Raw genomic sequence first — 24,868 nt, 5'->3', positions numbered from 1 at the left:
ACACAAAGTGCAATTTCCAAATGTGGTTGTGCATCAGTTTCTCTCTTATGTCAGTCACTGATAGTCACTCAATTAGCCCATGTCAGCAATTTTTTTTTAGATTGCTATCTTAGCTGGACCCTAAACTATCTAAACTTGTTTACATGGTCAAATTACCGGCCCCGGGGTCCCCAGTGATTTTTGTAGGGAATATAGGATGCCATTTGGAACATTTGGGTAACTTTAACAAAATTCCCCAGTTTACCAGAAATCCTGGTTGGAAGATACCTGGAATTGAGAGGGAATAAGGTGGAAATCTGGTAATCCTCAAACCAGGGAATTTTGTAACCCTACTATTGTTATTCTTTAAGGTTATACGGTTCATCCACAAATCCAGGGAACTAAGGGAAACTTAGCCAGCAGATACGACCCGCTTGCTTACAGCTGCACTATGGTCGGACAGGCTTCCTGGTTAGGTCAAGACACCGCAGAGTCGGTGGGAGATATGGCTCAGAAAACATACTTCAACCCAAGGATGAAAAAAGGCCTTGTACTGCGAATTATACCATCGGTTGCACCAAGAAGATTGAACGACTTCTAGTTTTCTGGAAAATTGTCAATTTTTTTGTCCTCATGCCATTTGGAATAGCAGTGTCAGTCTACCAGCTACTTTGTTGTTGTGTGTTTGTATTTATTAGGGATCCCTATTAGATCTGCCAAGGCAGCAGCTACTCTTCCTGGGGTTTATTATGGATCCCCATTAGATCTGCCAAGGCAGCAGCTACTCTTCCTGGGGTTTATTAGGGATCCCCATTAGATCTGCCAAGGCAGCAGCTACTCTTCCTGGGGTTTATTAGGGATCCCCATTAGATCTGCCAAGGCAGCAGCTACTCTTCCTGGGGTTTATTAGGGATCCCCATTAGATCTGCCAAGGCAGCAGCTACTCTTCCTGGGGTTTATTAGGGATCCCCATTAGATCTGCCAAGGCAGCAGCTACTCTTCCTGGGGTTTATTAGGGATCCCCATTAGATCTGCCAAGGCAGCAGCTACTCTTCCTGGGGTTTATTAGGGATCCCCATTAGATCTGCCAAGGCAGCAGCTACTCTTCCTGGGGTTTATTAGGGATCCCCATTAGATCTGCCAAGGCAGCAGCTACTCTTCCTGGGGTTTATTAGGGATCCCCATTAGATCTGCCAAGGCAGCAGCTACTCTTCCTGGGGTTTATTAGGGATCCCCATTAGATCTGCCAAGGCAGCAGCTACTCTTCCTGGGGTTTATTATGGATCCCCATTAGATCTGCCAAGGCAGCAGCTACTCTTCCTGGGGTTTATTATGGATCCCCATTAGATCTGCCAAGGCAGCAGCTACTCTTCCTGGGGTTTATTATGGATCCCCATTAGATCTGCCAAGGCAGCAGCTACTCTTCCTGGGGTCTAAACATATTAAAGCACCTACATCACATATAAAAGAAAAGATAAAACAGTACATCATATAACATTATTAAACCACTACATATCTACAATACAAAATGTTTAATACCACCATATAACAATATCACACTGTGTGCGTATGCATGAGTCTGTACTTTGTGTGTGTCTCTTCACAGTCCCCGTTGTTCCATAAGGTATATTTTTACCTGTTTTATTTTTTTTATCTGATTCCACTTCTTGCATCAGTTACCTGATGTGGAATAGAGTTCCATGTAGTCATGTTTCTATGTAGTACTGTGCGCCTCCCATAGTCTGTTCTGGACTTGGTGACTGTGAAGAGACCTCTGGTGGTATGTCTTGTGGGGTATGCATGGCTGTCCGAGCTGTGTGCTAGTATTTTAAACAGACACCTCGGTACATACAGCTTGTCAACACCTCTTACAAAAACAAGTAGTGATGAAGTAAATTTCTCTTCCACTTTGAGCCATGAGAGATTGACATGCATGTCATTAATGTTAGCTCTCTGTGTACTTTTAAGGGCCAGCCGTGCTGCCCTGTTCTGAGACAACTGCAATTTTCCCAAGTCCCTCTTTGTGGCACCTGACCACACTACTGAACAGTAAGTCTATGTGCGACAAAACTAGGACCTGTTCAAAGAAATGGGCCGGAGATGTCATGTTGGAATGGAAACTGGCGCAAGTGAATGTTCTGTTTGAATCAGATGGCATGTTGAGTGGAGATGAGTAAGAATAATTGGATTACAGTGGTGAACACAAAAGGAAAAAAGAGAAGTAAAGTGGTGGTGGAATCTAGTAAATCCAACCATAGTTCTGATTCGTTTTTGGTCAGGATTTTGGATTTGATGTTACCTGGGAGGTCAGTTTGAAGTCTATAAAAATTGTGGATGCGTTGGATAAAGGTGGCATCGGTGAGAGTAACGAGAAATTGGATTATTTTGGTTTTCTGTGCATCTATGGAACAGAAGGACAGTGCTCAGCACCTCTAGAAGATATAGGTTGGAAATGTGTCGTGTGTGGATCTTCAATGCAGGGAACCTATCAGGGGTGTCATCTCTGGGGTGATGCTAGAAGCGAATGTGAAGGATATACGTGACGAACTGGATCAACTGTTTGGTGCACACCGAATGACCCTAGCGTTTATTTTCATTGGTTATCAACTGGACAGCACAAATAGGAAATATGAGAAAACGGGCATCGTTGTGAATGTGGTGTTTTTGAGGGCTCTGGGATTTTACAGCAGTGGCATTACAAGGAATCCCGTCGATGAATGCTTTCTCCTCGCAGGCCCCTGCGAGAGGGATATGATTTGAATGGTGACTGAAGGAGTGGGATGTTTTTTTTAATTCATTATTTGTATGATGTATGGTTTTCTTGCCCCTCCCCTTTCCCGCAAAGGAATAGTTTTGTATCAGTAACCCATACAGTAGGTGGCGGCAAAACATCAGTAGGTTTTAGTCTGCCATAAAACCTCAAAGAAGATTAAGGAACACAACGTGCCATGCCACGATGGCTTCTGTGGCTAATGCTAGTTAGGATCAGGACAAAAACAGCAGTTTACTTAAAAACCATCAGTCGTACCATCTACTCCGTGTAACAGTTGGGATAATAAGACAATTCGGAGTATAACGCATTTCTAATCTCTAGACTGAAGTACATTTTGGGAGCCATATCTCGCACCAGCTCTGCAGTGTCTTAATCTACACAGGAAGCCTGTCCGACCCTAGTGTAGTAGAAAGCAAGTAGGGTCAAATCTGCTGGCTGAGGGAAACTCTACTACAGAAACATAAAAGCCAAAAGTCGCTCAGCTTTCTTACCTTGATAGTATCTGCCGTTTCGTCACAATTTCGACTGTCTGCCTCAAGGACCTCCCAGTTTGTTTTGTAGGACCTTCAGCACAGACGCCTGGAATGAAAGAGGAAAATGGTAAAATATATCAGTTTACTGAGAGAACATTTTCTCTAAAGGGCAGCAGCACCTACACTAAGCAGTGGTGTGCAATAATTGTTACTTTTTTAGGAAAAAAACTAAATGTCATGGTCATTTATTCTATTGGGACATAAATGTTTCCGACAGAAAAGTTAGTATTTCTCCCCATGCAGACTGCAGAGGACACCTGCAGATGCTTTCTCCTTCGAGTAGGCCTCACAGAGGTTCTTCAAAGCCCGGTTGAGGGGGGCATCACTGAGTTTTGATCTTTTCCTACAGACTGGACAGTCCTTCACTTCTCTCTCCCTCCAGTAGCCATGTATACAGTCTTTACAGAAGCTGTGGCTACACAACAGGATGACTGGGTCTCTGAAGATGTCTCGGCATACAGGACAGGTGAGGTCCTCCTCTGGAAGAGAAGATGTGGTGGCCATTTCCCCCCTCAAAAAGTAGGGTACTAGGGGTAGCTAGCCCCCCCCCCCCCTAAGAACAATATCTAATTGCTGACACAAAAAAGCAACGTTTAGAAAGAAATTGGTATGTGGATGAAGGTCATGCTTTAGGCGAATAAACTATAAAGGGAAATAAATGGCTACAGTTTACACATTTTTTGTTATTTCATGAAATTTTGTTTTTAGAAAAGGGGCTTTTTTTAAGTACCGGGGTAACTGCAGTCTTTAAATCCCAGCAGTCTTTAAAATGACATTCAGGAGCCAAAAGGTTTTCAATAGTTGTTTTTAATTAATATTTTTTTTAAAATATTAATTGGAATATAAAATTGGAATGGAATATACTGTAACTAATAACATTAAATAACATTGGAATAGAACATTTAATAACACTAACTTAACTAATTACTTCAGTGTGACATTTATGTGGCAACTATCTTATGCTCTGCTATTGCACGATTCTAATTTGTACATAAGTCACAAATAAAGCTGTCCCAAGTAAAATTGGAGCACCACTCATGAGCCCACATCCTGCACTGCTCACACCTAATCCAGTCCCCAGCTGTGACCGAAAACAGGGGGAGAGATGACAATTGAAAAGCTCTCTCTTCAAAACGCATCGAGATATCTAGCTATATGACATACAATGCTGTGTAAAATAGCTAAAAGGCTATAAAGTAACATTAGCTGTAAAGCTATCAGTCACTAGTGGAAACATTTATAACTGCAATTAAGTTACGTTATCTTTTTAATGTATTTTACCTCAGACGATCTGGTAGTAAGGTTGCTAGCTAGCACTCCTAACAGTTTATTATAACTAGCTAGCTAGCTAGCATTTACTGCTAGTGAAGTTGCTAGCTAGCAAGTTAGTATAAACTAGAACTGATTGGGCTAGTCATTGTCTAAATAACAGGTAGAAACACATTCATAACCATAAAGGGGTAACTAGGCCCAGGGGCCAGTAACCCCCTAGTAAAGGGGGGGGGACGGACGAGTTGTGCCCAACATATTACTACTTTACTGATCTACATTTTTCTCTTTAAAACAAGTGGATTATTTATCTTAAGGCTTTCCTACTTGTATATTTAAAAAAAAAAACAATTATAGATCTAACTTCATTGGAATATATCTACAACAATTTCATCAACTTACAGTGAGGGGAAAAAAGTATTTGATCCCCTGCTGATTTTGAACGTTTGCCCACTGACAAAGAAATCATCAGTCTATAATTTTAATGGTAGGTTTATCTGAACAGTGAGAGACAGATTAACAACAAAAAAATCCAGAAAAACGCATGTCAAAAATGTTATAAATTGATTTGTATTTTTTCTTGTTTGCTTACGGCCCTTTACAGCTCATTGAGTGCGGCCTTAGTGTCACAGCATCAGTTTGTGGTGGTAAATAAGACAGCTACGAAAAATATTGATGGAAGAGAGTTTAATAGTACGGTCTACAGCTTATCATGAGGTATTCTAACTAAGGCGAGCAGAACCTTGAGACTTCCTTAATATTAGAGATGGCAGACCAGCTGTTGTTAACAAAGACACACACAACCCTTCCCCTGAGCTTCCCCGACGCAACCTTTCTGTCCTGCCGATGCAAAGAAGAACCAGCTATACACTGATTAAACAAAACATTAGGAACACCTGCTCTTTTCATGACATAGACTGACCAGGTGAATCCAGGTGAAAGCTATGATCCCTTATTGATGTCACCTGTTAAATCCTCTACAAATCAGTGTAGATGAAGGAGAGGAGATAGGTTAAAGAAGGATTTTCAAGCCTTGAGACAATTGAAACATGGATTATGTATGCCTTTGAACGAGGTATGGTAGAAGGTTCCAGCCGCACCGGTTTGAGTGTGTGAACAACTGCACCTCTGTTGGGTGTTTCCTGTGTGTATCAAGAATGGTCCACCACCCAAAGGACATCTAGACATCTTTTCGGTCATAGGAAACGATAGCGGAAACATTATATAAAACAAAAAGTTAAGATCAGTGTTAAATTCTGCTGGTTTGTGTGTTTTTTTTTTTTTTATCAGGAGCTCGTAAAACATTTCTGCTATCCATTCCAGCAACATTCTCTTCTCCTCTCATGTGTTCTCCCTGACCTCTGCCTTGTTCTTGATGACAGAGGAGAAGCGGACCAGTTTAATCTCCTTGGCTTTCCCTCCTCTATCGTCGTCCCACACATATTCAGGTGACAGCAGCTTGGTGGGCTTATTCTTCACCAGGTACCAGTTCAGGTGACTCTCCTCCTGCCACACAGCCTCCACACCCACAGACTTATCCACCTAAAGGGAGGGGGTGGGGAAGAGAGGGGGGAGGGAGAGAGGGGGGGAGAGGAGGCGGAAGAGGGAGAGGGGGGTGGAGATAAGGGGAGAGGGTGGGGAGAAGGGGGAAGAGCGAGGGAGAGAAGAGGGGAGGTAGAGGGAGGAAGGGGAAGAGTGGCGAGAGGAAGGGGGGGGGTTGAGAGAGTGAGTAAGTAAGTGAGTGAGCGTTTGCCTGCCTGAGTACGTGAGTGCTTGCATGCATGCGTGGGTGAGTGCCTACCTCCAGGTGCTCCCTGCACGTCTTGGTCAGCCTGTGAACATCCTCCAGCGCTCCTCCGAATATGTTGGCCTGGTAGTAGAAGTCTCCCTGGTCCTCGGGTACAGAGGCTGTGGAGACAGTCCGCCGCTCGTAGGGGTACTGGCTCCGGGGGTACATGTAGAACCTGCAAGATACAAGACAATTTTGTATTGATACTTTATTTAACCAGGAACATACCCTTACTAAGGTCACGGTAAAACTTTATTTAGACAGTCTGTAGAGCACCTACGAATGTACTATCAGTAACATTTCAACTAACTAACTATCTACTAACCCTAGCCCTAACCCTGAACTTAGCCCTTAGCCTCACCTCAACCCTTAGCCTTATTCTAAACCTAACCGTAACGTTAGCAGATATTCGAATGGTGTCTCTTTGTCACTCAGAGGACTCTTGGTAGAAAATGATCTGTTGTCAGTTATATGAAATGGGGCCAAATTTGTACTGTCACTAAATACAATCATAATAATTTTACCGTTATAAGAAAGGTGAAATCTTATAGTAAGTAATTTATAATTTGATTGTTACTATATTTATAAAGCCTTTCAGTCATCTTCCACTGTTGTTAAATAGGGAAAACAAACCATATGATTTGTTTATATTTAATAATTTTGAACTATTTACTTGAGCTTGTGTCCTTAAAAGTGAGCAATTTATAATTATGTTTACCAGAACGGTGAGTTCCAGACCTTCCTGGAACTATGCAGAATTACACGAATTACTAGTTATTGTTTATGAAAAACAGTTACTTTTGGATATGTCTACAATATTTAGGCAGAAATGTATATTTTGCAAAAACTTTCAAGTTAAAGGAGAAGGTATTTTTTAGAAGCACATTTTTGTGATTTCACTTGTTTTTGATAAACTTACCCTAAACAACGAATCACTTCCTCATCCTCGTTATGCAGTATGGGGGCGCTGATAAAACATCAACGAAGGCTCAAAAACCATCCAAATAAGTCATTTTAGAAACGGCAAAGCTCTCAGTATATTGATGCAGGTCTTTAGATGTTGTACACATGAAATTGAGTCATGCAGGTATTTTTTTATTTTTTGAGGGTGTAGATCAGCTTTGATATTGCAGATAGTTTGTAGCTTCCATCAAGGTAATTGTCTACATAATTTCCAATCCTCCATATTTTTTTTGTAAATCTATATAGTGCTTTCGGAAAGTATTCAGACCCCTTAACTTTTTCCACATTTTGTTGCGTTACAGCCTTGTTCAAAATTGAATAAAAATAACTATGCTCACCAATCTACACACAATACCCCACAATTACCAAGCAAAAACTGTTTTTTTAGCAATGTTTGCAAATTTATTACAAATAAAAACATAAATACCACATTTACATAAGTATTCAGACCCTTTGCTATATGAGACTCAACATTTTGCTCAGGTGCATCCTATTTCCATTGATCATCCTTGAGATGTTTCTACAACTCTGTGGGAGTCCACTTGTGGTGAATTCAATTGATTGGACATGATTTGAAAAGGCACACACCTGTCTATATTTATGTCCCACAGTTGACAGTGCATGTCAGAGTAAAAATCAAGCTATGAGGTCGAAGGAAATGTCCATAGAGCTCCGAGATAAGATTGTGTCGAGGCAAAGATCTGGAGCATTGAAGGTCCCCAAGAACACAGTGGCCTCCATAATTTTTAAATGGAAGAGGTTAGAACCCCCAAGACTCTTCCTAGAGCTGGCTGCCTGGCCAAACTGAGCAATCGGGGGAGAAGGGCCTTGGTCAGGGAAGTGTCCAAGAACCCAACAGAGTTCCAGAGTTCCTCTGTGGAGATGGGATAACCTTCCAGAAGGATATCCGTCTTTGCAGCACTCCACCAATTAGGCCTTCATGGTAGAGTGGCCAGACGGAAGTCACTCCTCAGTAAAAGGAACATGACAGCCCACTTGGAGTTTGCCAAAAGGCACCCAAAAGGATTCTCAGACCATGAGAAACAAGATTCTCTGGTCTGATGAAATCAAGATTGAACTCTTTGGCCTGAATGCCAAGCGTCACATCTAGAGGAAACCTGGCACCATCCCAACGGTGAAGCATGGTGGTGGCAGCATCATGCTGTGGGGAGATTTTTCAGTGGCAGGGACTGGGAGACTAGTCAGGATAGAGGAAAAGATTAATGGAGCAAAGTACAGGGACATCCTTGATGAAAACCTGCTCCAGAGCATTCAGGACCTCAGACTGGGGCGAAGGTTCACCTTCCAACAGGACACACAGCAAAGACAACACAGGAGTGGCTTCGGGACAAGTCTCTGAATGTCCTTGAGTGGCCCAGCCAAAGCCAGGACTTGAACCTGTTCAAACATCTCTGGAGAGACCTGAAAATAGCTGTGCTGTAACGCTCCCCATCCAACCTGACAGAGCTTGAGAGGATCTGCAGAAGGAATGGGAGAAACTCTTCAAATACAGGTGTGCCAAGCTTGTAGCGTCATACCCAAGAAGACTCAAGGCTGTAATTGCTGTCAAAGGCACTTCAACAAAGTACTGAGTTAAGGGTCTGAATAATCATGTAAATATAATACTTCAGTTTTTTAATGAATTAGCAAAAATGTTTAGAAACCTGTTTTTGCTTTGCCATTATGGGGTATTGTGTGTAGATTGATGAGGGAAAAAAACAATTTGATCAATTTTAGAATAAGGCTGTAACGTAACAAAATGTGGAAAAAGTCAAAGGGTCTGATTACTTTCTGAATGCACTGTACAATTTACGGACACAGTGTCATGACTTCTGCCGAAGTCGATGCCCCTCCTTGCTCGGGTGGTGCTCGGCGGTCGACGTCACCAGTCTTCTAGCCATCATTGATCAGTTTTTCATTTTCTATTGGTTTTGTCTTCCTACACACCTGGTTCCAATACCATTCCTTACATGTTGTGTATTTAACCCTCTGTTTTCCCTCATGTCCTTGTCGGTGATTGTTTGAGTTATGTACGCGTGTATTTTGTTATTTTTTACCCATGTTATGTGTGTACTTTGGTTTTGGAGTTTGTTTTTTTGTTAATTAAAATACTCCAGTTTAACCAAGTTGGTTTCTCCTGCGCCTGACTTCCCTGCCACCTACAAACACGACTATGACACAGAGTATATTTTACCTTTAGTTATCTTTTGTTTGTTTTTAGTCCAATCCGTCATCTACCCTCAACCCCTCCCATCTATCTCTGAAGACCATCCAGTTTTAATTTATATTTGCCGTATATATTTTTCAACTGTGCTGTGTCGTTTCACAAAAGTTCTTAACCTTTATACTCTCATAATTTTGGAAGATTGTAAATTGTTTTTTGCTAAGAGAATTATTATATTATTGATCGAATGACTATGACTTTTCAAATCACCCAGCAGTGCTATATGCAGGGTTAGCTCCAAGTAAATATTGTAATTATTCAGATATTTCTGAACCTGCAACAAAAAACAAGCTACATATGGACAGTACCAAGTCATGCAGATCTTAGATGTTGTACACATGACATTGTGTCATTCCAAACTTTATCCACAACGTTACATTCGCTTCTGTGCGACTCAAGCTGTTTCCTCTATCCAGCCGTTCCATTTCCTGTGTAGCCTGCTGCTTCAGGTAACTGCCAAAATAAAGGACACACCAACATAGTGTCCTAATAGGGCCATCACGAAAAGCCAGAACAACTACAAGGCGCCAAGGCACAGAGTCTACAAGTGTCTGGAACTTCCTGTGTGGAAACACCTGCTTTCAATACACTTTGTATCCCTCATTTACTCAAATGTTTCCTTTATTTTGGCATTTACCTGTAGAATGGATGGAGAGGTGTGATCGACAAAATGGAATATAACATTGCGGATAAAGTTCGTAATGACAAAATTTCATGTGAACAACATCTAAAGACCTGCATCAATATACTGAGAGCTTTGACGTTTCTAAAATGATATATTTGGATGTTTTTCAATCTTTGTTCATGTTTTTTCAGGGCCCTCATACTGCACAACGAGGATGAGGAAGTGATTCGTTGTTTGGGGTACGTTTATCAAAAACAAGTGAAATCACAAAAAAGGTGTCCTTCTTTAGCATACCATTTACATAAAAAAATACAGATTTTTGGTTGTACCATTTTTGACTGGCCCTTTAAGTAAGCATTACCAGGGGTGGATGGCGGCCACCAGTCTCCCCAGCGCCTCGGACCCCACACGGCCATGGAACCTCATGTCTACATCCAGGCAGAAGATGTAGTGCGCCTCCCGGTGGATGTGATCCTCAATGGCAGTCTGCTCACAAATAGATGGTTGGTGGATGTTCAGTAGAACTTCAATCAATCAAACAAATCAATCAATCAAAGTTGATTGTCCTCAGATGTAAATCTGGTTTGCAGGCAGGGTTAAAATGATAAATACACAGTCCATACAATCTACTGTCAACAACATTTAAAATAACTAGTATGCACTAGTAGGCATATCGTCTTAATTGTAACTCTACAAAGCTGTTGCCTATTATCAACACTTGATATTTTGTTGATAGTTGGGTCATCTGTAGATCATCTATAGGGAACTACTACTGCTACTTCTACTAACAAACTCATAATAATATGAATAGTTATTATTAATAATAAACGAAATAACTCAATGTAATAATAATATGAATAAAGTGTGACCTGGATGAGCTCCATGCGGCGGAGGGATATCTCCTGCCAGCGGTCGAACTTCATCACCTTCACGATGCTGAGCAGCCTGCCGACACCAAGAGTCACGTTGCTAGGCACATCGCCGGGCAGGTCGGTGAACACGTAGTAGTGCACATCCAGCCCCACCTGGAATCACATGGAATTACATTTAATTAAAAACTATTTGAATTTGATGGAATTTGTAACAAATTGAGTTACATTTAATTAATTTAAAATATAATTACATTTAATTTAATCCTAAATAATCACTCCTACAGTACTCTTTATAAATATGGATCCAGAATGCTAAATGGCATTTATTTGAATTATTATCATTATTATTATTCCCTCATCATCCCAGAACCTTCTTTATACAATAACAGTCAATCCATTTGATAGATAGTTCTGGATTCTCACCATGAAGTGCTTCTCAGCTGACTCTAAGAAGTCACGGAGAAAACGAGTGTATCTGTAAGGAAGAATAGAGATGAAAAACATATACAGAACCAGTCAAAGGTTTGGACACCTACTCATTCAATGGTTTTTCTTTATTTTTAATGTTTTCAACATTGTAGAATAATAATGAAGACATCCAAACTATGAAAAACACGTGTAATCATGTAGTAACCAAAAAAGAGTTAAACATATTTTATATTTGAGATTCTTCAAAGTAGCCACCCTTTGCCTTGATGACTCCCGAGTGGCGCATCGTCTGTAACGGTCGTCGTATATAGTGGACCAAGGTGCAGCGGGTTGAGTGCTCATATTAACTTTTATTGAGACACGAAACAAGAAAACGAACGAACGCACAGTATTGCAGGCTACACACATACAGCTATGCAAAAACAACTTCCCACAAAACCCATTACAAAAACACCCCTCTATATAGGACCTTCAATCAGAGGCAACAAAGAACAGCTGCCTCCAATTGAAGGTCAAACCAATAACCCTAAACATAGAACTAAAAAGACTACACCAGAACATAGAAATATACTAACATTGAACATAACCAAAAACACCGGAACACTCTAAACAAACACCCCTCTACATACACACATAGCCCAACAAACCCTGAAACACTCTAAACAAATACCCCCTGCCACGTCCTGACCAAACTACAATAACAAATATCCCCTTATACTGGTCAGGACGTGACAGTACCCCCCCCCCCCCCCCCCCCCCCCCAAAGGTGCAGACCCCGGATGCACCGACACAAAACACAAAAATAAACCCCAAATAAAAAATAAACCCAAACTAAAGGGAGGGAAGGGAGGGTGGCTACCGTCACCGACGGTTCCCGTGCTACACCCCCCCTCCCCAATCCTCCTACTGTGGAGGTGGCTCAGGCTCTGGCCTTAGTCCCCCACCTAACCTGTCCACCCCCGCTGAATACCTCTGGCTGAAGCACATCGCTGTAGACCTCGGGCTGAAGTGCGTCGCTGGCTGCGCCGATTCCGGACTGTGGGCCGTCTCTCTCGGCTCCGGACTGTGGGCCGTCTCTCTCTCGGCTCCGGACTGTGGGCCGTCTCTCTCTCGGCTCCGGACTGTGGGCCGTCACTCTCTCGGCTCCGGACTGTGGGCCGTCTCTCTACGGGGCACTGTCGCCGGACACTCTGGTTGGGGCACTGTCGCCGGAAGCTCTGGACGAGGCACTGTCGTCGGAAGCTCTGGACGGGGACTGCGCACTGAAGGCCTGATGCGTGGGACTGGCTTAGGACGTGCCAGACTAAGGACACGCACCACAGGGCTAGTGCGAGGAGCAGGAACAGGACGAGCTGGACTGGGCTGACGCACTGGAGGCCTGGTGCGTGGGGCTGGTAGTGGAGGTACCAGACTGGTGACACGCACCGCAAGGCTAGTGCGAGGAGCGGGAACAGGACGTACTAAACTGGGCTGACGCACTGGAGGCCTGGTGCGTGGTGCTGACTTTAGAGGCACCAGCCTAGAGACACGCACCTCAGGGCCAGTACCAGGAGCAGGAACTGGATACACCGGGCTTACTGGAGGTCTGGAGCGCACCTCCTGCACAACCCGTCCTGGCTGGATAGTAATAGCAGGCCTGCACGAGTGGAGTGCTGGCACAGGGCGAACTGGGCTGTGCAGAGGCCTGATGGTTGCCGTGCGTAGAGCAGGTGTAGGGTAGCCTGGGCCGAGGAGGCGCACTGGTGGCCAGATGCGCTGTGCAGGCATCCTCCTTCCAGGCTGGATGCCCACTCTAGCACGGCACTTGCGAGGGGCTGGGATCACTCTCACCGGACTGTGCGTCAAAGGCACTGCATCTCAGTGCTAGAGGCGTCACTACAGACCCTGGTTCAATTCCAGGCTGTATCACAACTGGCCATGATTGGGAGTCCCATAGGGCGGCGCACAATTGGCTCAGTGTCGTCCGGGTTAGGGTTTGGCCGTGGTAGGCCATCATTGTAAATAAGAATTTGTTCTTAACTGACTTGCCTAGTTAAATAAAGGTTACATTTTTTTTAAATCAAACATAAAAATTACAGCTTGCATGTGGATAGGTGTGAGGTGAATGCATGTGGATAGGTGGTGGTGAATGCATGTGGATAGGTGGTGGTGAATGCATGTGGATAGGTTTGAGGTGAATGTATGTGAATAGGTGCATGCTTGTGTTAGTGGCAGCAGTCTTGACATTTCTTGTAGGTGATACATACACAAATAGGAAGTGATGTAACCATTGCCTTGGCAACAGGTTTCTACACATGGAATCTGTGACTTACTTCCCTACAGCAAACACAGTGGTAGCGATGGTGAGGTTGTGGGTCCTGAAGGCCTCGTCTATGACCAGGGGGTCAAAGGTCCCCTCCCAGACTATAGGAGCCAGCCATGGGGTTACAGTCAGCACGTCAGTCCTCCTGAATAGTAATAATAATAATAATAATAATAATAATAGCAAAAACAACAGTAATAATAATTTGAAAATTACGTTTCCTGAAGAAACTGTGTGTGCTTACTAGCTTGTTTTAAAGTATTTATGGTTTTGCAGTAAGTTATAGTAGTGGTAGTAACTGCAGTAGAAATTTTAGTGACTGGTTATAGTTGAAAAAGTAGGTAAATTAAAACATTAATTGATTGATTTGTTGGTTGATAGGATAGCCTGAACATGTGAATGTTCTTTGTGTCCAGCGTCACAGTTGAAGAGGTACAGTTATTGACGGTGGTTATTAAATACTAATTTATGCACATTTATAACATTGTTATGTAGCTGGAATGGTAGCAGTAGCATTAAAAGTGTCTACCACTGTGTTATGTTTGGCATTGAATACATGAAATTATATGATAATTTATGCAAATTAACATTGTTTAAAGTTTATAAAAGGTTTCAACTTATTTGACTTCAGGATAGCCTGGATGTTTTTAAAGTTGGTCTTGTAGCTTAAATGGCCAAGGAGCAGGACCATTTCGAATAGCTACCACTGTATTCCTATAGTTCTCATTCGAATCTATGTACATTTTTGCAGGTCCATGGTAACAGTTGAATAAAATGAGCAAAAAGAAGGAACCTGCACACTGCTCTTGATAGTATCACTGCTCTTTAATAAGCTTTACGTATCGGCCTGACGGCCTTCCTCAGAGCTTTTGTGAGTTTTTCAAATTAGCACCCTTATGTAGACCTAGCCCCACCCACATCCATCGAATGGGTTTGGAGTCGAAGGAAATCAAATAAGTGCTACCAAATAAATATAACAATATGCATTTCATAAATATTCTAATTAAGTGTGTACATAAAACATGTTAAACACGTCTGTAAAACCTCAATGAAGACATCGACCTACAGTACCAAGCAAGTTTTCATAAAACCTTGGGTACAGCGCAAGAAAAACGTCAGAGTAATCTGAAATGGGGGCAAAATTCATGTTCAAATTTCCAACATAACATACATAGGCATTTCATCATTAAGACCTTGTAAGGGTGCGTGCTGTTGGCAGGGAAGTCAGGCGCAGGAGATCGAACTTGGTATAGAACGGAGCAGTTTAATCAGTGCTTGAAAACTCCGAAAACCAAAATATACAAAATAATACAAGTGGGTACTAAACCCGTCGCACACCAGAACATATCTTGCACAAAGCTTACAAACAAACAATCACCGACAAGGACTATGAGGGAGAACAGAGGGTTAAATACACAACATGTAATGAATGGGATTGGAACCAGGTGTGATACAAGACAAGACAAAACCAAAGGAAAATGAAAAGACGATCAGCGATGGCTAGAAGGTCGGCGACTTTGACCGCCGAACACCGTCTGAACAAGGAGAGGAACCAACTTCGGCAGAAGTGACAGACCTTTAGGAAATAATGTCTGGAGGGTGAAAATCCAAGAACATTCTCTTTTGCTCAGAGTATTATTAATATCACCTCCCCTGTCTGATATCTTAACTTTCACTATGCCACAAAATCACATCTAAAAAAGGTAGAAATGTCATGTTTTAGGTCATTAAAATGTACTGCGACTGGATAATCCCTGTCGTTTCTCCAAATTACATTTTTATGTTTACTGATTATCTGTTTGAGAGAACGAGAGGTTTTACCTCCATAGCACAGCCCACATGGACATTTAATAATGTAGATAAAATGGGTGGTGGAGCATGTAATAATGTCATTTATTTGGAACCGTTTTCCTGTATGTGGGTGGCAGAAACATTCACACTTCATCATATTATTGCACTATGCACAACCTCTGCATTTATAGCTACCATTTGGTAGAGGGTGTAAAAGAGCCTGGCTGATTTTCTTTTCTGGCTGGCAGTTGGCATGGACCAATTTATCACGTAAATTGCGACCTCTCCGATATACAATAAGTGTGGATTGCAAAATATGTCGTCAATATATCAATACCACTTCAGGAATCAAAAATGGATTTTGGTTTTCATTATTAACAAAACGTTCTTCAAAAAGACCCACATAACGGTTAGCATAGCTCGGAGCGAATGTGGAGCCCATCGATGTTCCATTCGCTTGGAGATAGAATTCATTATCAGACCTGAAATAGTTATACGTCAAAACATATTCAGCCAGCTCTAGAATAAAAGTCGGGTTGGTGGATATTCGTTAGTATCTCTGTCTCTCAAATAGTGAGCTAGTGCTGCCTGCCCCCTCTATGGGGAATGCTGGTATATAGACTCTCCACATCTAATGTGACCAGAATACAGTCTTCTTTTAAACCCGTTATTGGTGAGATCTTGTTTATGAAGTCTATAGTCTTTTACATATGATGGCAATGCTTGCACATGAGTTTTAATAAAAGAGTCTACAAAGTTCGCAATGGCTCTAGCATTGAGCCTATTCCTGCAACCACTGGCCTGCCTGGATAATTGCCTTGTTGGTGTTTTAGATTTGTGTAATTTCGGCAAAATGTACAAGCATGGACGTGTGGCACATGTGCAGCAAATGTATTTATATTATGGTTTTGAGATAAGGTTATTTAATAGGTCCAGATTAGAGAATATATCACTTTGTGGGATCAACACACAAATTGTAATTACTGAGATGTCTCTGAATCTCTGCTTTGTATTTTTCATAGTCTAAAACGACCACAGCACCCCCCCTTGTCTGCAGGTTTAATAACCAAAGATAAATGTTTCATTAGTTCATTAAGTGCTATGGTAACAGATGAAAAATGAGAAAAAATAAGAAACCTGCACACTGCTCTTGATAGTATCACTGTTCTTGATAGTATCACTGCTCTTGATAGTATCACTGCTCTTGATAGTGTCACTGCTCTTGATAGTGTCACTGCTCTTGATAGTGTCACTGCTCTTGATAGTGTCACTGCTCTTGATAGTGTCACTGCTCTTGATAGTGTCACTGCTCTTGATAGTATCACTGCTCTTGATAGTATCACTGCTCTTTAATAAGCTTCACATATCGGCCTCAAGGTCTTCCTCAGAGCTTTTGTGATTAAAAAAAAAATGTAGCACCCTTATGTAAACATAGCTCCACCCAATGCATCGAATAGGGTTGGAGTCGAGGGAAAATAATACATTTTTACCAACTAAATGTATATGAATGGTAGGACAAAGCTGTGTTTATGCAATCTAATTTGAGTCAGTCTGCAAATTTCAATGTTTTGTGTTTGTAGCTTAAATCACAGAACCATGCATGAGAGCACCAGATATTCCGGACAACTGTGTGATCACACTCTACGTAGCTGATGTAAGACCTTTAAACACTTTAACATTCACAAGCTCGCAGGGTCAGACGAATAACCAGGACTCGTACTCAGACCATGAGCTGACCAGCTAGCAAGTGTCTTCACTGACATTTCCAACCTCTCCCTGATCCAGTCTGTAACATCTACATTTCAAGCAGACCACCATAGTCCCTGTGCCCAAGAACACCTATCTAAATGACTATCGCCCGTAGCACTCGCATCTGTAGCCATGAAATGCTTTAAAAGGCTGGTCATGGCTCACATCAACACCATCATCCCAGACACCCTAGACCCACTACAGCTCGCATACCGCCCCAACAGATCCACAGATGACGCAATCTCGATTGCACTCCACACTGCCCTTTCCCACCTGGACAAAAGGAGCACCTACGTGAGAATGCTGTTAATTGACTACAGCTCAGCCTTCAACACCATAATGCCCTCCAAGCTCATCACTAAGCTAAGGAACCTGGGACTGAACACCTCCCTCTGCAACTGGAATCTGGACATTGACGGGCTGCCCCCAGGTGGTGAGGGTAGACAGCAACACATCCGCCACGCTGACCTTCACCACAGGGGCCCCTCAGGGGTGCGTGCTTAGTCACTTTCTGTACTCCCTGTTAACCCACACCTGCGTGGCTGTACACGACTCCAACATCATCATTAAGTTTGCTGACGACACGACGGTGGTAAGCCTATTCACCGACGACGATGCGAGACCTGGCTGTGTGGTGCCAGGACAACAACCTCTCTCTCAACGTCAGCAAGACAAAGGAGCTGATCGTGGACCACAGGAATGGAGGGCCGAGCACACCCCCATTCACATTGATGGGGCTGTAGTGGAGACGGTCGAGAGCTTCAAGTTCCTCGGTGTTCACATCACTAAGGACGTATCATGGTCCAAACACAACAACACAGTCGTGAAGAGGGCACAACAACGCCTCTTCCCCCTCAGGAGGCTGACAAGATTTGGCATGGGCCCCCTGACTACTGGCTGCATCACTGCTTAGAATGGCAACTGCTCGGCATCTGACCGCATGGCGCTACAGAGGGTAGTGAGTACAGCCCAGTACGTCACTGGGGCCAAGCTCCCTGCCATCCAGGACCTCTATACCAGGCGGTGTCAGAGGAAGGACCTAAAAATTGCCAAAGACTCCATCCACGCAAGTCACAGTCTGTTCTCTCTGCTACCGCACGGCAAGCGGTACCGGAGTGCCAAGTCTGGGACCAAAAGGCTCCTGAACAGCTTCTCCCCAAAGCCATGAGACTGCTGAACAGTTAATTAAATGGCTACCTGGAGTCTCTGCTTTTCACCGACTACCTACATGTACAGTACATATTACTTCAATCAATAACCTAACCAAACCTACATGTACATATGCGACCCGTTTCAAGAAGCTAGGCATATGTTGCACGTCACAGTAGAAGCATTTTCTGTCAGAACGCCTTCTGGAACATGTGAACTTTCATGTGCCTTAATAACAAACTTGTATTCCATCTGTAAATACAAATAAAATTGTTCAATTACGAGCCTAGTTGGTTTAGCCACTGAAAAATACAGGAACCTCCTGCTAGCCATGATTGGCTAAGATAATGGATGGGCTCGACATGCCGAGGGATGAGTTCGGATTGGTCTGCCATGTAGCATGCTTCTGTCTATAACATGAGCTGCTCAGTATGTGTGGATAATCCTTTCTACCAGTTTTTTTTTAAGATGTCATGAAAACTGAAAAAGTGTTGCTACTGCACTCACACATTTATCCATGTACACGGTTAACATTTTCAGATATTATACATTTCAAATTTTGTCAGAAAGTTGTTTTCATTGCAAGTTTAAGCATACTGTTAGCTAGCTAACGTTAGCTGGCTGGCTGGCTGGCTAACGTTACGTGTATGATCTGTGCAGTAATATTATTTGTATCTCAGAAAGTTATTTGCATTGCAAGTTATAGACTAATGTTAACTAGCTAGCTAACACTAAACTGATTTGTTTAGCTTTAGCTACCTGCAGATTCATGCAAGGTGGTATCTGTTGTTATTATGGTTCATTGTTTAGCTAGCTAGCTAGCTGTCTGGCCATCTACATGTCTAAACAAATGACTCCACTATGCAAGTATCAATTTTACTGTACCATTTACACCTTCTGTATCCTGAGCATGTGACAAATAATCTTTTTATTTTATTTGAGATGTGAAGGTAATGTGAAGAACAACATGACCTGCACAAAAGTCAAATTAGGATATAGCTTCAGGAATACATAGTGTATTTTACTACTACTTTTGTTACTATGTTCACCACTTCGTCTTGAAATCTTTAGTTGTTTACTACTCTACCTGATTCACTCTGGTCTAACATGTGAATCCTTAAAGAGATGGGTGGAGCTAATCAAATTATAGTACATTTGCTTTTTAGTACTTATGTGGATGGTAGTTTGGCAAAAGCTGCACATTTTGATACTTTTTGTTTTGATCATTTTTATTTCAGAGATTATTTACAAGTCTAATGATATTTTCATGAGAAATAAGTAGATATTTTGCTTTGATTGTTGATTTTTCCAATTGTTTCTTCTTTGGGTACAAATGACCACTGTTCGTAATCTATGTATGTAATAAAAGTTGGTAGTTTGAGGGTTAGATATTGTTGTAGTACAAAAAGTATAAATGCAATCACAAATATTTTTCTAAAGCAATCTAAGTTGGGGCCATCTGCACATTTAAAAGTTGGTTTCATGTTTGTAGCTTAAATTGTTTAAGCCCTAGAGTGGGCATAATGATAACAATATTAGCATGTAAGAAAGCTAGTGTACCCTTGCCTTCAGAAGAAAAAATATATATTATAAATCATTGGCCACTTTAATAAATGGAACCCTAGTCACTTTAATAATGTCACTTTAATAATGTTTACATATCTTGCTTTACTCATCTCATATGTATATACTGTATTCTATACTATTCTACTGTATCTATGCTGCTCTGACATTGCTCGTCCATATGTTTATATATTCTTAATTCCATTCCTTCACTTAAATTTGTGTGTATTGGGTATATGTTGTGAAATTGTTAGATAATACTTGTTAGATATTGCTGCACTGTCACTTAACATAATCATCAAGATAAACATCCAATAGTGGTAGAACTTCATGAAAAGACATTATGAAGTATGTTATAAAGCAAGTATGTACTACATAGTATTTACCATAATGGTATACAGTAATTAAGCAATAAGGCACAAGTGGGTGTGGTATATGGCCAATATACCACGGCTAAGGGCTGTTCTTTAGCGCAATGCAACGCGTAGTGCCTGGAAACAGCCCTTAGCCGTGGTATATTTACCATACATCACAAACCACGAGGTGCCGTATTGCTATTATAAACTGATTACCAACGTATTTAGAACAGTAAAAATTTAATTAAATTGTTATACTAGTGGCTTTCAGCCAATCAGCATTCAGGGCTCGAACCACCCGATTTATAATATAATCTAGAATTCAAACAATAGAATAAAGTTCTATTGTAATGCTGTCGTCTGCATGTGCTGCCACTTACACTGGTTCCATAAGCTTGGCTTGCTTGCCCTGTAATCTGAAAAACATGGGGAGCAGGTTTACTTTTTGCAGAAACAGACTGGCACTGAGATAATAATAAAATGTTGAAGGCTAAGACTTGCTTGGCGTACCAGTCTGTTTGTGCCATCATGCCACTTCTTGTCATGTTTGGGATGAAAAGGAGTGGCACGATTGCACAAACAGATCTGGGACCAGGCTATGGTTGGTTGATGAAGTAATGAAATGGTATAAAGAGTACAGTGCAGTACGGTGCAGGTTCAACATATGTGTACAGTCAGTACCCACACATACTCACTCACCTGTGATTCAGCACAACCTGGTGATGCACCTGGTGCCATGTTAACCCCTCCACATACTCACTGAGAGACAGACAGACAGACAGACACACAGACACACAGACACACAGACACACACAGACAGACAGACAGACAGACACACACAGACAGACAGACAGACAGACAGACAGACAGACAGACAGACAGACAGACAGACAGACAGACAGACAGACAGACAGACAGACAGCAGAGAAAGAAAACAGAGAAAGAGCGGTTCAGTTAGTAGAGCATGGCGCTTGTAACGCCAGGGTTTTGGATTTGATTCCCACGGGGGACCAGTATGAATAATTATGAGAATGTATGCACTCACTACTGTAAGTTTCCATGGGTAAGAGCATCTTCAAAATGTAAAAATATAATGTAACAGAGATAATTATGTCTAAGCACCTGTCCAAGTAGACACCTTAGAGGCAGAGTGGAGAATTCCAGTAAATACAGCGCCTTCGGAAAGTATTCAGACCCCTTAACTTTTTCCACATTTTGTTAGATTACAGCCTTAATCTAAAAAAAAAATTTTAAAAAAGGATTCCCTCAATCTACACACAATACCCTATAATGACAAAGCAAAAAAAAGTTATTAGAAATGTTTGCTAATTTATTAACTTAAAAACAGAAATATCACATTTACATAAGTATTCAGACCCTTTACTCAGTACTTTGTTGAAGCACCTTTGACAGTGATAACAGCATCGAATCTTCTTGATTATGACGCTACAAGCTTGGCACACCTGTATTTGGGAAGTTTCTCCCATTCTTCTCTGCTGATCCTCTCAAGCTCTGTCAGATTGGATGGGGAGCGTTGCTGCACAGCTATTTTCAGGTCTCTGCAGAGATGTTTGATCGGGTTCAAGTCTGGCCTCTGGCTGGGCCACTCAAGGACATTCAGAGACTTGTCCCGAAGCCAATCCTGCGTTGTTTTTGCTGTGTGCTTAGGGTCGTTGTCCTGTTGGAAGGTGAACCTTTGACCCAGTCTGAGGTCCTGAACGCTCTGGAGCAGGTTTTCATCGAGGATCTCTCTGAACTTGGCTCTGTTCATCTTTCCCTCTATCCTGACTAGTCTCCCTGCCACTGAAAAACATCCCCACAGCATGATGCTGCTACCACCAGGCTTCACCGTAGGGATGGTGCCAGGTTTCCTCCAGACATGACACTTGGCATTCAGGCCAAAGAGTTCAATCTTGATTTCATCAGACCAGAGAATCTTGTTTCTCATGGTCTGAGAGTCTTTAGGTGCCTGTTATGTGCCTTTTACTGAGGAGTGACTTCCGTCTGGCCATAAAGGCCTGATTGGTGGAGTGCTGCAGAGATGGTTCTCCAGAAGGAGAACTCTGAAAGACTCTAGGGGTCTGTCAGAGTAACTTCCCTGACCAAGGCCTTTCTCCCCCGATTGCTCAGTATGGCCGGGCGGCCAGCTCTAGGAAGAATCTTGGTGGTTCCCAACATCTTCCATTTCAGAATGATGGAGGGCACTCTGTTCTTTGGGACCTTCAATGCTGCAGACATTTTTTGGTACCCTTCCCCAGATCTGTACCTCGACACAATCCTGTCTCGGAGCTCTACGGACAATTCCTTCGACCTCATGGCTTGGTATTTGCTCTGACATGCACTGTAAATGATGGGACTTTATATAGACAGATGTGTGCCTTTTCCATAATCATTTCCAATATATTGAATTTATCACAGGTGTACACCAATCATCTCAATGATGATCAATGGAAACAGGATGCATCTGAGCTCAATTTCGTGTCTCATAGTAAAGGATCTGAATACTTATGTAAATAAGGTATTTCTGTTTTTTATTAGTTAATACATTTGCAAAAAATTCTAAACACCTGTTTTTGCTTTTTGATTATGGGGTATTGTGTGTAGCTAGCTGAGGATTTTCTTCTTACATACATTTTAGAATAAGGCTGTAACGCACAAAATGTGGAAAAAGTAATTGGATCTGAATACTTTCCGAAGGCACTGAAGGTCAGTAATCCTGGTATTATCTACTGGGTTTACAGTGCCCTCCGTAATTACTGGGACAGTGCAGCGTGTTTTCTTCCTTTGGCTGTATATTTCAAGACTTTGGATTTGAAATTAAACAATGACTGTGAGGTTAAAGTGCAGACTGTCTAACTTTAAATTCATCCATATTGGGTGAACCATTTAGAAACTACAGCACTTTTTGTACATAATCCCCCCATTTTAGGGGAGCAAAAAAAATTGGGACAAATTCACTTATGTGTATTAAAGCAATATAAAGTTATGTATTTGGTCCAGTATTCACAGCACGCAATGATTGCATCAAGCTTGTGACTCCACAAATTTGTTGGATGCATTTGCTGGTAGAATCCACATTAATTTACAATCAATTATTTACAATAAAAGTGAGTCCAGAATGACACAGCACATTATTTACCATTAATTTCTATTGGCCACAAAATAATCTGAAACACAATTAAAACAAACAGCTAATGCATCCAACAAATTTGCAGATCTTTAGCCACACCTTACAGCACAGCATTCACCCAGCTTTAGCCACACCTTACAGCACAGCTTTCACCCAGCATTGTAATACATGTTTTCTTACTTGAGAGAGACAGATGCGCATCGTGAGAAGACAAGCCTTTGATGAAGAGAATAAAAAAATGAAACAACAATAGTGATGACAATAAAAACTCAAAAGGTTCCAATGTAGGCTACAGCTTCTAAAATGTCATTACCAGCAGAGAACCATTCCCCCAGCCATTACTAAAGCAAGTAGCAAGTGTTCACGTTCTGGAGAAGAAGAAACAAAAACTGTCATTAACCACCAACAATATGAGATGAAGGAAAAGTCATTTCTGCTAAAAAATACCAGTCAAAGTTTGGACACACCTACTCATTCAAGAGTTTCTTTATTTTTAATATTTCCTACATTGTAGAATAATAGTGAAGACATCAAAACTATGAAATAACACATATGGAATCATGCAGTTACCAAAAAAGTGTTGAACAAATCAAAATATATTTTATATTTGAGATTCTTCAAAGTAGCCACTATTTGCCTTGATGACAGCTTTGCACATTCTTGGCATTCTCTCCACCAGCTTCATGAGGTAGTCACCTGGAATGCATTTCAATTAACAGGTGTGCCTTGTTAAATGTTAATTTGCGTTTGAGGCAATCAGTTGTGTTGTGACTAGGTAGGGGTGGTATACAGAAGATAGACATATTTGGTGAAAGACCAAGTCCATATTATGGCAAGAACAGCTAGAATAAGCAAAGAGAAACAACAGTCCATCATTACTTTATTAAAACATGAATGGTCAGTCAATCCGGAAAATTTCAAGAACTTTCTTCAAGGGCAGTCGCAAAAACCATCAAGTGCTAGGATGAAGCTGGCTCTCATGAGGACCGCCACAGGAAAGGAAGACCCAGAGTAACTCTGCTGCAGAGGATATGTTCATTAGAGTTAAAAGCCTCAGAAATTGGAGCCCAAATAAATGCTACATAGAATTCAAGTAACAGACACATCTGTTCAGAGGAGACTGTGTGAATCAGGCCTTCAGGATCGAATTGCTTTAAAGAAACCACTACTAAAGGACACCAATAAGAAGAAGAGACTTGCTTGTGCCAAGAAACATGAGAAATGGACATTAAACCAGTGGAAAGCTGTCCATTAGTCCAAATTTGAGATTTTTGCTTGCAACCGCCGTGTCTTTGTGAGGCACAGAGTAGGTGAACGGATGATCTCTGCATGTGTGGTTCCCACCGTGAAGAATGGAGGAGGGGGTGTGATG

At 41.8% G+C, this 24,868-nt stretch overlaps 1 protein-coding gene across 1 annotated transcript; it reads right to left on the bottom strand.

Moving 5' to 3' along the window:
• Nucleotides 1-5,226: 5,226 nt before the first annotated feature.
• On the bottom strand, nt 5,227-23,864 carry LOC115204592 (globoside alpha-1,3-N-acetylgalactosaminyltransferase 1-like). The gene is made up of 10 exons (XM_029770256.1): nt 23,810-23,864; nt 23,677-23,712; nt 21,066-21,125; nt 20,747-20,782; nt 13,769-13,903; nt 11,451-11,502; nt 11,025-11,180; nt 10,517-10,641; nt 6,356-6,518; nt 5,227-6,096 (listed from the first exon to the last, which is right to left on the bottom strand). The coding sequence occupies exons 1-10, from the start codon at nt 23,833-23,835 to the stop codon at nt 5,896-5,898; spliced, it is 990 nt and encodes a 329-aa protein (XP_029626116.1). The 5' UTR covers nt 23,836-23,864; the 3' UTR covers nt 5,227-5,895.
• Nucleotides 23,865-24,868: the final 1,004 nt, after the last annotated feature.

The sequence above is a fragment of the Salmo trutta genome, chromosome 12 (assembly GCF_901001165.1).
Source record: "Salmo trutta chromosome 12, fSalTru1.1, whole genome shotgun sequence".
NCBI classification, from domain to species: Eukaryota; Metazoa; Chordata; class Actinopteri; order Salmoniformes; family Salmonidae; genus Salmo; species Salmo trutta.
Note: the sequence above shows the minus strand (reverse complement) of the source record. Positions and strands in the feature narration are given on the sequence as shown.

Excerpts from the sequence above, each read along its gene's own strand:
- LOC115204592 (XM_029770256.1), bottom strand. The coding sequence starts at position 23,835 with ATGGCTGGGGGAATGGTTCTCTGCTG. Across the intron at positions 20,783-21,065 it reads CAGGTTGTGCTGAATCACAG|ATTACAGGGCAAGCAAGCCA; the intron begins GTGAGTGAGTAT and ends CATGTTTTTCAG. Across the intron at positions 11,181-11,450 it reads CAGCTGAGAAGCACTTCATG|GTGGGGCTGGATGTGCACTA; the intron begins GTGAGAATCCAG and ends ATGTGATTCCAG.